This window comes from Episyrphus balteatus, chromosome 3 (genome assembly GCF_945859705.1).
Source record: "Episyrphus balteatus chromosome 3, idEpiBalt1.1, whole genome shotgun sequence".
NCBI lineage: Eukaryota > Metazoa > Arthropoda > Insecta > Diptera > Syrphidae > Episyrphus > Episyrphus balteatus.
Window position 1 is genome coordinate 70,338,330 of NC_079136.1, and position 15,455 is coordinate 70,353,784.

Consider the following 15,455-nt stretch of genomic DNA (forward strand, 5'->3'; position numbering starts at 1 on the left):
TTATAATGAATACTTCTTCAATTACGAGTGACATTCCAAGGCTACTTCATCTAAAATCGCATTTCGATATTAACTTGTTTTTGGAATTCGCAGCAGGATATATTCTAGTCTTTGGATGGTTGATTGTTCTTGATGTCTTGAACTTAGGCTACATGATATCCGGTGGAATGTATCGAAATCTTGGCAATTATATTGGATCTTTTGAAAAACGAATTCGAAGTACAAATTTTCAATCAATGTCAAAATACCATCAAATGCAAGTTCTTTGTGGATTTGCCGAAGAACTTGACAAGTGTTCAGCAATTTATTCGGAAATTTTTAATGTAACTCGAGAATTCCACAGCATGTTTCAGATTCTATTAATTTCGGTGATGTGTGGAAATCTTTTCACAATAATATGTGGTGTACATTATAGTTTCTTCGAATACTTGACAACTGGAAGCATGACTTGGGGATTGGTCATAATGTTATGTGCTCGAACTATTGATATCGTTTTTCTTTTAACACTGGCTGATTTGACTGTTCGGAGATCTCGAAAAAGTGTACATTTATCATGGGAAACTTTATTTTCGGATATTGAAAGCCGTTGGGATCGTAGTGTTAGTAAAAATCAAATAAGAAAAAATTAAAATTTTAAATTTTTTTATAATTTCAGGTTGAACAGTTTCTTAATAAGTTAAGACTTGAAGATTTGAAATTGGAAGTTTATGGAATGTTTGTGCTGAACAATAATCTTTGTTTGAAAATTTTTTCAATAGTCCTTGGATATTTGACAATACTGATTCAATTTAATATGATGGGATACTTTAAAGAATAACTAAAGATAATAAAAACTTATGATATCGATTAAAATGAGTGAAACTTTAATTTAATTTCTTGTGTAAATACGCTTTCCTGTGTTTGTGTCAGTAGTTCTAGTTAGATGCAGTTTTGAAAAGGGTTTCAATTTTGGCATAAATCTTAGTTTGGGTCATGATTTGTTTTGTGAGGCTTTCGCCATTTTGAAATACCTTTAATATCTCGAGTGCCACTTTTTGCATAGAAAAGATATTGAGACTAAGCTTTATTTCAAAATGACGGAAGTTTTAGGTTTTTACTTAGAATTAACCCCTCTTAAAAGCTGCATCCAAATTTTGCAGACGTTACATTTTTTTTTCAAATCCTTCATATTTTATTTAAGATTGATTTAACTAAAGTCTTCTGGAAAATATCTTCAAATTCGCAATTCAATTAACTTCATGAAATTGGATAGCTGTTTAGTTTAACTTCTTTTAAAGCTTGTCAGTTGCCTTAAATGCGCTTTTATAAGAACTAAGGCTTAATGATTATTGCAAATTTACGAACTCAATTTGAGAAATAAACAAAATGTGATAACGTAGTTTAAAAAGCGTTCGTTTAACGATTTAATAAAATAATGTCTATTTTAGACCAGGACCCTTTCCGAAGTTAACCCTAGTTTACGGCACGCAAAATAATGCAATAACCAAACTTGGGGTTCGCGCGAACCCCAAAGCTTTTATGCACCTCTAATTGTTCATTATCAACAATTTGATGCATTGTCTGCAAACTAACCAGGTTAAAATTCACTAGTCGACTCGCTTATTCAAAATTGTTTAATCTTACCCACTTTTAGCCGAGTTTCTTGATCAATATAAACAAGTTGATCGGTTAAAATAACCAAATATTCCTTCTTACCTTCTAAAATGGTAATTTTAAACAATTTAACTGAACCGAGGCGACTACATAGTTTTTAACCCACCGAAAAAACCTCTCAGTAGGTCCATTATTTTTTTGCGTGCAGATCCGGAATTCTGAATGTTAGTAGAGGTATTTGCTTTTTTTTAAATCGTGCCGAAGATTGCAAGACTGGCAAGCCTTACGCCGTACACGGCTTTGCAGCGGCTGATCTTTTCTTCCATTTCATCTCGTGCTTTGTATATAAAATCTATAGTACTACCATGAAGTGAAATTTTTTAGTTTGTTCGTTACCTGAGTGGTCACGAGGGCGCTTAGATCGAATTAATAACACCGGCACACAAAAAAAAAAAAGTGTCATGTACCAGGAACCAGACCTATCTTTCTATATGTTTTTGGGCATGCTGAATCCGAATTTGAAGTCCGTTTGGCCCCATCACCCTCCAGTTTTGAGCTGTGAGTGCATTTTGTTTGAATTTTTATGACTTTTTTGGAGTTTTTTGCATTTTTCTCAAAACTGAAGGGTGATCGGGCAAAACGGACTTGAAAATCGGATTCAGCGGTCCCAAAAACATATAGAAAGATAGGTCTGCTTCCTGGTACATGAAACTTTTTTTTTTGTGTGCCGGGTATGACAGCGACATGTCGCGACAGTGCTAGCACACAAAAAAAAAAGTTGTATGAACCAGAAACCAGACCTATCTTTCTATATGTTTTTGGGACCGCTGAATCCGAATTTCAAGTCCGTTTTGCCCGGTCACCCTCCAGTTTTGAGAAAAGTGTAAAAAAGACCCCAAAAACTACCTTTTTTTGAGTTTTTTGCATATTACTCAAAACTGGAGGGTGACAGGGCCAAACGGACTTGAAATTCGGATTCAGCGGGTCCAAAAACATATGAAAAGATAGGTCTGGTTCCTGGTACATGACACTTTTTTTTTTTTGTGTGCCGGTGTAATGGGAGTAAGGAGATGAGATATACATTTCTGTTTGAAATTTGACATATTTTTTAGTTCGTTCGCTACCTTACTATTTTGGTGGCGCTGTTTTTTTTTTCATGATAGTACTATAGATTTTATATACAAAGATCTCGTGGGGCCTTCAATGAACAAATTAAACAGGGAAAAGCAAGACACACTGGCCACTTGCTCTGTGTTAGTTGAAAAGCCTACGCAAGCGTTTGAGTCGACAATTTTTTCAGCTCATATTAGCCAGACGAAGTCAAATCGTAACGCTATAAGTAACAACTATCTTCTTTCGGCAGCGGCATTCAGAGTTGGAAAACTTCAAAACAAGTAGAGCTGCCAACAGAGGGACTCATCAGGGAGGGGTCTTATCACCTCTCCTTTGGAAATTGTTAGTCAATGAACCTCTACTCCAACTAGAGGGAGAAGCTCTCAAGGTTATTGCCTATGCGGAAGATTTGGATATTGCCGCAGTGGAAAAAGTGATAAGCAAACTTACCAAAGTTCAAAGGTCAGCACAATCTTGGCTCTGATCATTTTTTTACCGCACTAAGGGGATTCGCGATATTTAAAAAAATATTGAAATTTGAGTTCATCTGTCAAAATTTTTTTCCTAATCTGTCAATTTTCGAGTTAGTTTTCCAGAATCTCAGATATCCAATACGGATATTTAATTCTTCTCAGACAGCCAGACGGGAACTAAATCTCAGTCCATGGTCTAAGACCGTCGCGTCGCACAGTGGGGCAGAATAGGTCGATTTGTTATATTAATTACTTCTACTAACAATAAGACATTTTTTGTCACTTAATTTGGTTTTGTAACTAAAGTCAAACAGTCTTCTTGAATTTTATAAACTTTTTTCCATTAAAATTTTTAATTTTCTCCATAAATAAAATATTAATACATTTGAAAAAACCTATAATTTTGTATTATGTTTTTTGTTTTTGTTTAAAAAGTGAACTTTATTTTAAGAAATAGTTCTTTAGTTTAACCTAAGAAAAAAATTGCATAGGAAGGGGGCTGTATCACCCCTTGTTCCGGTGAGAGGGGCAATTTTCTGAAAACTAAACCTTAAATAAAAAAAAATACATAAAATCAAGAAAATTACCTAGAATACTGTGCAATAGCTTTTTTGAAAACTTATTTTGCATTCTTTCAAATGTTTTTCGATTTAAGTAGTTTTCGGGAATACTTTTTGTGAAATTAAATTTCAAAGTCAAAACTTGAAAAAAAAAATTCTCAAATTTTTTTCAAGTTATTTTTTTTTTTCAAATTTGCTTTGTAAGGTGGGACTTTTTTGAAAAACCTTATAGCCGCATCAATTTTAATTGGAAAAAAATTAATAACAAATTAAATTAAAAAAAAATATTTTAATAAAAAAAAGAAGTAAAAAAAGAACACTAACTTTATAAAACAAATCGCCCTGTTTCACGAAATTTCTTATAATAAAATAAAAAAAAAAAAACTTTTAAAAGGAAAAAAAAACATTGTTTATACGTAATCAGTGCATGATTGTCAAAAAAGAATGATTTTGTAATTCATTTTAATAAAAACAAAAAAGCACTTTAAAAAAAAATCGTTTTTTTTTTTGGGCAAATATTTAGCAAAAGTGTTTTAATGGGCTTATAAAGTAATTACTTATCATGCTTACTCCATTTTTCGACTTGCTAAATATTTGCCTAAACAGAAGATTTTGAGAAAAGACTTTAAGATGCGTTTCAAAGAATTCAATATTTTCTCATTTAATTTTTAAATACATTTTTTTAAGAAGAATTTTAATTTACATACATACTTTCGTCTATGCGAGACATTTTTATTTTATTTTTTTTTCCCAAATAATTTTGAGTTTAAACAAAAAAACAAAAGAACACCTTTTTTATTAGATACTTATTAAAAATTGAATTTTTGCTCTTAAACTCACAACTTCAACCGCATGACTAAACATAAATCAAAGACTTTGAACAAAGTAAATATATGCTCATCTTATCAATTTTACTGTTAAGTTCAGAACACGTGATCTTTTTTCCCATAGCTTTAGTTTAAAAAATAACCTTTATATCATAACACTATATGGGGCTGCCCCACTGTGCGTCGTCGGTCGGTCTTAGACTAGAAAACTAGCTAACCCAGCATTTCGCTATCCATATCACGTGGAGCAGGACTACGTCTACAGGGTTAGCTAGCTTTCTATAAATGAACTTTAAAATGTAAAGTTAATTAAATCCTGAGTTGAACTTTTAAAATAATCTTTGATCTTTAATTCGAACGTCGAACTTTTTTATTCTTATAGAAACTATAATACCAATTACGATAATTTTACTTATCATCCATTTCATAATTAAATTTACGATAAAATTGAAATCGATTGATTAAATCCATCCCTTAACACACTTGACAAAATCTCCACCTCTTTTTTTTTTTGTGAAATGTTTACCTAACTGAAACTTAATTTTTTACAAATAATAATATTAAGCCAAGTTTGTTTTTTAGTACTTCGGCGACAATGTTGTGCTACAGGTTAACAAAAACTAATTTCTGGCTAAAATTATATTTTAAAATAATTTATTTTTATTCAAAACTATTCGGTATGGTATTCTTTTCTGTAACTCCAAATGGGACAATTGAATATTCAATGAAATGGCAAATTTCTTCAATAGTGTACAGAGTAGTAACATCCTTGGGATTCGCATACAGCTCCTTCAATAACATGCCATTGTTAATAACGGCAGTGCATAAATATAGTTCGACGTTATTAATCTTTCAAATAGTTTATACAACGTTATTCAGTTTAAATTTGTTAATTTTTCAACTTAAACACTCCAAGGATACTTTCAAGCTTATACAAAAATACTTTCAAACTTGTAAGAAGCTTACAAAATTGACAAAGAATTCAAAGTTATTTGGTCCAGAATTCTACCTAGTGAGCTTCGGTAGGCTTTTTTTTAACGGATGTTTGCTTGTTATAGAAATGCCGAGATTTTTTAAGTTCAAAAAGCGGTTTAATTTTTCAATTATTATTCAAATTTATCTTGGATATGCTATGGCGTTTATTTGGTTTATTATAATTGATGCCTTGAACATTGGATACATGATGTGTAGTGGAATGTATAGAAATATTGGCAATCACATTGGATATTTAGTAAAGAGCATTCGAAATACTGATTTCAATTCGATGACCACATATCGTCAGATGCAAGTTCTTTGTGATTTTTCAGAAGAACTTGAAAAGTGTTCTGCGATTTATTCCCAAATTTCTAAAATAACTCGAGAATTTCATGAAATGTTTCAAATTTTACTTTTATTTGTTTTATATGGAAATGTTTTTACAATAATTAGCGGTATTCATCACAATTTTATGTATTATTTAACTTTTGGACATATTACTTGGGGATTCGCTATGATGGTTTTCGTAGAAATTGTAGAAATTACATGTCTTTTACTCTTGACCGATTTGACAGCAAAAAGATCTCGAATGGCTCTTAATTTCGAATGGGAAACTTTGTTTTCGAATATTGAAGTGCGATGGGATCGAAGTGTATGTTAATGAAATAAATGTATTAGATTAATATTAATTTTGTTTTCTATTAACAGGTGGAACAATTTCTCAGTAAACTTAAACTGGAGAATTTGAAATTGGAAGTTTATGGAATGTTTGAACTTAATAATGAACTTTGTTTGAGTATATTTTCAATTGTTTTTGGATATTTGACAATACTTATACAATTCAATATGATGGGTTATTTTAAGGAATAAAATACAAAATGAAACATAAAATAAAATACTTTCTCAAGTAGCACAAAAGTCTAAAATACACCAAAATATTTGGTGTATTTTTTGCACTTTCGTGATATGCATTTTGAATATAAAAAATACACCATTTTCTCGTATATAATAAACTCCGGTGGTTAAAAAAATAAACCGATTTTTGGTGTATAAATGGCGCTAGTGGTATATTAAATGATCTGGTTTTTGGTGAAAATTATCCCTTTGAAATTGGAAAATACACAATAAATCTATAGATAAAATACACCATTTTAATTATTCTGATTTAAAATTTGAACCAAAGTTTATTTTTTACCTCAAACAGTTTGATGAATTCTAATTCGCACCATTTCTTATGGAATAAATGAAAATGAATTTTTATTCACTTTCATAATACTGCCATAAGAAACTAATGGTTAAATATGAATTTGTTTTCCAAATTTAAAAACGAAACACATTCTGTCTACTAATTTTAGATACTACAACCTCTAAAAATCGAACGCCTCCAAAATAACAGTGGATTAATGATTTTTTTTTCGACTTTAAAAATCAGTTTTTCAAAAATTATTATTTTTTTTGTTGTTTTTACAATTTTTTAGAAGAGTTCATTTATAATATAATATACCAATCGAAAAAACAAAGAATGCGGGATAATTAGGTCGATAAATACCTATACTATTATAGTAAAATAATTAATCGCTGTCTTCTTTTTTTAAATGGCGGCCATTGAAAAATATGTCGTCTCCCACTAATGCATTCTGGTAAATTTTATGTCCACAGGGTGTACTTCCTACACCAAAGAGAGTGTACAAAATATACCGTTTTGGTTGATTTCAGAATCGAATAATCTTATATACCATTAATGGTATATTATCAAAACAACTAAATATCGGTGTATTTTTTGCACGGAATCTTAAGAAAATGTTGAAATTTTTTACAGAAAAGACAGTGGTATAATTTTTATACCAATAATTTTGAGAAATACACCGTATTTTTTCAATTTCCTCAATTTTACACCAAAATTAATGAATTTACACCAATTAATAAACCAGGGGGCCTATTACGTAAAACGATTATTGTTTAAATCGGCTCGTTATCGTTGAAAAGCGACTCCGTAAAACGATTATCGTATAAAAACGATGACACGCGACTGCGTAAAACGATAATCGTTTAAGGCTGAACGATACTCGTTTTTCAATACGACTGACATTTTGCTGTCGTTTGGCTTTCGTTTTGGTTTTGTTGTGGAAAATATTTTGTGTAGGTATACTAGTGATATTCGTCTTGAAATAATTAAAATAAAAAACTAATAATTGGAAGAGAAGATGTAAATAAATACATTTTTTATTCGTCGTTTAAAAAATATTTCGGCTCAACTTTCCTTTAGGGTCGCACGAATTTTATTACGCGAATAATTTTATTTGAAAGATTAATGACTAAAAGCAATAAAAATAAAAAATAAGTAAACGTGTATTTATATTTTTAATTAATTTTTTAAAGTTCATTTTTTCATACAAAATGCGTGGAAATGACGACAGCGAAGAAAAAAAAATTTTTTGAAGTTCTTTTTATATACTCAAACTTGTCCCCACTTCAAATCCTATAGTGAGCCCAAGCAGGGGGATTGCAGGGGGGCAGCATGCCCCCCCATACGCATCTCACTTTTATACGCTTCAAACTTCAAATTCTTCTTGGTCGTCATTTGCATACATTTTGTATGAAAAATTGAAATATTTATTTTTTAATCATACTTAGGGGTGTTTCCTAACCTTAATATTTTAAAGGTATTCTATTGAGACCCTAAGCTCACTGTAAAAAATAAAATCACAACTCTAGGCGTGCGACCTTAATGGAAAGTCGCCCCAATATTTCGTGTCTGCCAGTGATATTCCTGTTCGGCAAAAAAATGTGAATACATTATATTTGGAAATGAAGAATGAAAATAATCAAATATTTTATACATTAAATAGGCCGCCAATAAATGGATTTTCTTATCAAATGTATGGAAAACAATCCCGACCTTACCAAAAACCCAAGCCCAAGCCCAAGCCAAGGCTAAATCCAAAATACCTTGGAACATTTTCGCAGACACTCTCAATGAAAGTGGATGGCTTGAAAAACGCGTATGTTCTTTTAAACACAAGTAAAATTATATTAGGTATTTTCTTATTGATGTCCACTTGTGGAAAATCTACAAATACACTCTGAAAACACATTTTTGGCAAAGATTAGAAATTTAATTTACTTTTTTTTGTTTGTTTATTGAGCCAATTTTGACAGTCACAAATAGGAGTGAAGTTAGTTGCGTTTGAAAAAGGATTTTTTTTCCTGTTTCATTTAGTACAATTTCTTTTATGCGTTATCGTTTTATATAGTCGCTCTTTATCGCGACTATCGTTTGTCGTGGCTATCGTTGTTTTGCCGTTCGTTTCGTATTATGTAATAGGCTCCCAGTGTGCTACTTGAGTTCATACTTGTCAACAATCTTCTTATTAAAAATTCGGTGTTTTATGGATAAATGCGATACTGAACATTTTGCCAAGTTTCATAGGGGTATACATAGTTTTAAAATTATGTAAATGTTTAAGGTTCGCACCTCAGCTTTTTTGTTTAATCAATAAAAAGTTTGTTTTCGAAACTCAAATGAAAATTAAATCTTCCAAATAAATTTTGCTTTCTTTTTAGTTTGATTTTAAAGAAAGTCTTGCAAAACTATAAAGTTGAAGCATTCAACCCACAGTAGGTATTACTTCATTTGAATTTTGTTTAAAAACAACCACCTATGCAAATTCTTTCAACATTACAGTTTATTTTCGTAATAACTTCAGTTAAAGTATTACACACAGAAAATTAATGTACCTACTGTGCATTTTACCTTAACACCTTGACGTAAATTTAACTGACCACAAGCAATTGCGAAAAATAAGCTTTACATAAAGAATTATATCTATGTTTGTATAAAATTTTATTCATGGACTATGCAGTCCAGTGAATTTGGTAATTAATTAAAATTTCTTAGACATTTTCGGATTTTATTTTCGTTTTTAGAATCTTGATATATTCGAACAAAAAAAGGTTAGGTAATTAATGAAGATAAAAGTGATTTACTTTAAAAAAAAAAGCCTTTGATATGCAAACGACTGAAAGTAAAATAAACAATATTGTATTTACTTAGCTTTGTTTGAATATATGTATATTCTACAGATATATTGAAAACGAACAGAAGAAACAAAACACATTATTTGTTTAATAAAAAGATTCATAGTGTTAATAATGATAAAATCTAATTCGTTCGCGATCTAAAAATTTTATTTCTCCGAACTTTGAAATAAAATTTCTGTTCACGAACGAATTAAATTTTTCAGTAAAATCAAATTCGATCAAAAATTTATCTCAGAAGATCCATAAAAGATCCGTTCAAGAACTAACTGTGAAATAAAATTAAAAAAATTTCATTTTAATATTTGTCTAAAATTTCGATGCATTTTTTGTAGAATCATCAATAGTATCTTTGGCTGATTTGAATGATTTAAGAAAACCCCTTCTTCGACAATTTCTCTTGTTGGTACAATAATAGAAATTCTAGTAAGGTCTTAGTTCTTAGGAGAAATATTATCCTTTGAATAATTTTGACATTTTCTTTAGTTGCTCAGATATTCATTTTTCAAGGCTGTTCGATTATTCTTGCCCAAGAAAATTTTTTACTTTGAAGTCTATAAACTGTATTCTCATGAAGAAAACAATTATTATAAAAAAATTAAGACCTCTACAAAGTCTCTTCCATTAGTGTATCAATCAATAAATAGTCCTTAACATCTTGAATCAAGGGTCACTATGGTGTATTTGTAATATTTGTATTTATTTCGACGCGCCATATGCGTTGCGATTTCGTGACCATGTGACCACACTGCGTCACTCTACGCTTTTTTATCGTTTAACGCGAACACAAAAACCTCCTAAATTAGAAGCAGTACATTTTTGGAATTGTAGACTTTAAGGACTTAAAGTCACTTAGTATAATGTAAAAAGAATCTACTTATTGCTTCCGAAATTGGGATTTTATTTATATACATATACATACATACATACATACATACATACAAACGAATAAATACACACATTCATTACAAATAATATTCCCTATTTGTTGTTGTAATTGTTGTTAGATTAAAATGTTTGAAATAAAAAATTATGTACAATAAATCAAAGTTTCACTTTTTATAATAAATTCATAAAAGGCAAATGCACCCTTTCATCCACACTCAACATTTTATGATGTTTAATTAATACAGTAATTCAAAGGTACAACTAAAAGTTCACCTTGAACAGTTGAAAAAAAACGTACCCATCCATAAGATTTTTCTTATGAGTAATCTAATACTGAAGAGTGTGTATTATTGTGGGATGTGTGATTGTTAGTATTAATAATACCACAAATATTATATAACTTCTTTTGAGCAATACGAAGAAAATTGTAATTAATTTTTTTTTGTATAGACAGACACGAATGAGCATCTACTCTAAACCAACCACGGACCTAGATGGGGGACAATGAGAGCAAATTGCTCTCTTTTAAAAAAAGTACTAAATAGAGTCCAATTGACTGAAGTGATTTGTTTCAAAGTTAGTAGCTAACTAAAAAAATGTCTAGAGGGGAAATTAACAAATTTTAATGATAAGAATTTTAGGAAATATTTTTTTATAATGCGAGTACTGCGGTATATACCTACACTGAGGGAAAAAATAAATTGAAGTTGAAACGTCTTTGTTTCAACGTTGAACTAGTTTGATTTATGTGACTTTAAGATACGAAACCATCAAAAAATAACCTTTTTTCCACGTTGATTTTAAAATGTTCATCTTCAACGCAAAATCACTCCGAATAATAGTTAAATCAATGTGGTTTTCATTTATTTTATGTTGTTTAAGGGTGGCTTTTCCCTCAGTGTAAGGGTAAAAGTAATGGAAATGGAAAATTTCTATGCTTGAATTATGTAAAAATCAACTTTGTTTCCTGATACAAATTTGTTCTCTGCTCAAATCAGCGGCACAGCTATCATTTACAAGTGTATTTTTCAATTTTACAAGCACTAAAAGTTGTACTAACCAAAATGGTGGTGATTTATCGAAACTACTCGACGGTAGGGTTCGATTCCCTCAGAAACAAATAGTTTTTTTTTTCAAAAAAAATTATTGTATTCCTTGGATTGGATCATTACCTGAAAAAAGTATCTAAGAAGATCGTGTGCAAATTTGGGTCAGAAAATTGGGTGTGAAAATTTGGGGGTTTGAGAAATCTTGTCTAATCGACTTTGAAAACAGAAACGGCTTTAAACAACAACGCGTTTTAAGTTTTGGGAACAATTTAAAATAAAATAAGACGACTTTATAAATAGGTACGGTAATTTTTCCTTGCCGGATCAATGTGAAATTTAAAGACAGTATTTTTTTAATGTATGTACGTTTTTAAGATTACAAGTGAATACATCCGCTTGATGTATGGAATTTTATCTTTTTTCGAATTGCATATGAAGCCAGGTCCAACTTAAGTATATAGAGCTAGCAGTCCGAAGTGTACCTACATCCTACAACTGTTGAAGGATTTGTCTTTTGCAATAGCCCAATATTTTTTTTCAGCAACTTCAACCTCAAATATTACGACTTTTCCATGAATGACTTTGAAAATATTATACAAACATTAAAAATTGAAAAAAAAAATCTACCAAATTGAACTTTTTAAAATACCAAATTTTATTTACGTTTTTGTCTTAGGCGATAAACGGCAACTTCCAAAAAACCGTTCTCTTGATTTCTGGGTTTTCGTGAATGACTTAACGGATTTCAAGAGAATAATTTGTGCAAAAAGTTTGAGTGGTTAAATTATTTTTTTAAATCTTAAAATTAAGAAAATTAAAACAATTTTTTTTGGATTTTCTTAAAATAATAAACATTTTCTTGAAAACGGACCAAATTTTTTTTAACACTTTTTAATAGCACACCTACCTCAATAATCTTGAGAAATATGCGCATGTTAAATTTCATTACTACTTGCAATCAAGAAAAAAGTCAAGTTTAGAATGACTCAACAAAAATGGGTCACCATTACAAACTATCACCCGCATAAATCCATCACGGATCCGCACCTGGTTTGTCTTATCTAAGGTAGTGTAACTGACTCCACCTGATGCGATTGCTGTTATGAGACACTAAAGGAAATATAAAACAATTCACTCGAATTATTTAACTTCGAAGACAAACAAAAAATTGCGCTCACCAATCTCTGGTTGATGTGATTTACTGACTTCACTACACACCTTAAGTGAATAAAAAAAAAAAAAAACAAAATCAAAACAACGATCCGTCTTGAGAGTCTTTAATAATAATTATTAATCAAAAAAAGGGAAAGCGGTGAAGGTGAAAATTAATTAAATACATAGCATGTTTATAGCAGAGAAGAGTACCTAACCTATACTAAAAACATCTGCAAGCTGCATTTTTTTGCAAAGTTTCCAGATCACAAAGCTTATTGGGCTGGACAAGATGGCCTCAACAAAATCATAAGACACGCAAAAAAAATTTTAGATTTTTCTTTTCTTTTAACTTAAATGGTTCTGAACATCCGACTTGTATCTTTTCTGCAATGTGATAACATCCGATGCAGAACTACATTTTGTATATGCTTATTAGTTCAAGTCATGCAATTTTGCATTGCAATTTCTTTGTGAGTCTGTGAAATAATGGAGCTAAAGCTAACACTTACAATCTGGGTTTGATGTACTTTTTACATTGTCCTCTCTATTACTCTATTCAGCGATTTTGTTAGTAAAATATGAGCCTGAAAGTTTTCTTTATATGAATAGTTTAATGTTATTAAAAAAGTTTCGTTTTTTTTGAGGAACCAAATTTTTTTTGACTATCTGATCGAATTTTATTCGAAATAAATTTTGTTGCTGTTGTTGAAACACCAAAAAATTTAATAATAAAATAAAATGACTTTAAGACAATAATTAAAATAAAAAGAATTCCCAAGACCGGTTAGACGTTAGAATGTGAAATTTTATATCACCGGTTTTTTTTTTTAAGGAAAAAAAGTACGTATACGCCACAGTGATTCCCAAATCGATGATTTGATTTACCAAATAGAAACGAAAAAAATGTGAAACATCACAAAAATGTATGTTTACAGGATTGAATGAGGAAGAGATTTAAAAAAATCAGACGTTTCAATAACCTGTAGTATTGGAAATATGCTTCCCTAAATGATTGTTCTTAAATGGTGCCCTTCATTAATCTAACCCCCATTTGCAGTATTTGTAGATTGTAGTATCGTCTAGATTCATTCATTTGGATTCGTTCATCCATCCATATCCGGCTATCTAATTCAATCAAGTCAAGTTCAACGTCACCTTCTCTCTTCATCGTCATTGCCGCCACCGCCGCCGTCGTTTCGGACTTGTGATTCCCTTTCATATTAATTTGTTTGTAGTGACTTCTTCTTATTCTATTTGAGTTTGAGTATTGTACCGTCACACCTCGACGGTATTTAACAGCAAAAGCGTTTCATATCTCTGAAAAAATTAATGGAGTTCAACTTCTTCAACATTGAAGAAGTTTATACTATTCGCCATATTATTTGTCTTCTGAACTGGGATGAAATCTATCTCTAAAAATTCACATTAAAATAAACATGTGTAGAAATATGTACCTACATCCTACATATTAAGGTAAGGTACCTACCACATATAAACAAAAACAACCGCTATGCACCTTTAGTAGACTTTTTCGGAAATTTGTCGACCATATCTCACACTCGTTTCTCTTGGTTTAATTTGTTTGAAGTGGATACAATTTTGTGGGTGTATTTTTGTTTTTTTTCGTGGAAAGACAAAGACGTTTGAATATGGAATTTTTATGACATACATATTTTGTAGGTGTTTGGTCGTTTGAAGAAAGGAATTAGGTTACTGTTAAAAGTCTTAAATTGTATATCTTTTGTTATTTGACTTTTTGACCCACAAAACAAAAAGCACAAGAAACACACCACCTATCTGATTTTAAAATGACCATACGTCTACTCCAATTGAAAAATTAAAATGCACAAGCAATGTTTTAGAATTATTTAATTAAATTTTGTTTTTGAATGTAATTTTAATTATTTATGCGAATTAAATTGCTTATTTACATTTATTGGAAAGCTTTCGTTTTTATCATCTCCATTTTATGTCACAAATTAAAGATGCCAGATAAGCTAGGCCATATAAAGGCCCAACTGATTTTTGAACTATTTTTTGAACAGCTAAAAATAAAAAATATTCCTTCTTACGTGACCTTTTTAGTAAAATTAATTATACTAGGATTTGTGGGCTAAAGGTCTTTTCTTGAGTTGGTTCTTATTTCAATCAATCGACGTTTCGGGTATGGATATACCCTTCTTCAGGACTCTATTTAATTAATATACATAAATAAAAAGTCTTAAATATATAAAACCAAACTAAAATATCTATACTTACAATATTAAAAACTTTTTAACCTCTTAAGGTTTAACAAAATGGTTTGTCAAAAACTGTTTAGCTTTTTGTATCTCAATGATATTTTAAAATTCAATAATAGAATATCTTGAAAAAGACGTTTCACATTATTGAAATTTCAAAACAATCAAATTAAAAATTTCTATTTGATAAGAAATTCAAAAATTTGATAAGAAAACAAAAACAAATTCTATCTAAAAATTCAAGTTCAAAATGTTGATAAAATCTAATCTAACATATTTCTTTGGACAAACTGACTATAAATATTGCTAAGTCCCTCACAATCTGATCTCCTATTAACCGTATTATCTGTATCTAAAATATGTAACATTTCTAGCAACATTCTTTTACTATAGTGTTTCTCTGTTTGTAAAATGTCTACGTTATTAAAATCTGGCCTATGTCCTTCATCTATACAATGTAAAGCTAAAGCTGTTTTTTGAGAACTTCCACTATGTATATCTGATCTATGTCCGGCAATTCTATTCTTAAGTTTCTGCATTGAAG

At 30.2% G+C, this 15,455-nt stretch overlaps 1 protein-coding gene across 1 annotated transcript; it reads left to right on the forward strand.

Moving 5' to 3' along the window:
• The first annotated feature begins 4,844 nt into the window (after positions 1 to 4,844).
• On the forward strand, positions 4,845 to 8,461 carry LOC129915439 (gustatory receptor for bitter taste 93a-like). Its single transcript, XM_055994981.1, has 2 exons — positions 4,845 to 6,193; positions 6,250 to 8,461. Exons 1-2 carry the CDS (start codon positions 5,162 to 5,164, stop codon positions 6,409 to 6,411), a joined length of 1,194 nt encoding a protein of 397 aa, XP_055850956.1. The 5' UTR covers positions 4,845 to 5,161; the 3' UTR covers positions 6,412 to 8,461.
• The last annotated feature ends 6,994 nt before the right edge of the window (positions 8,462 to 15,455 follow it).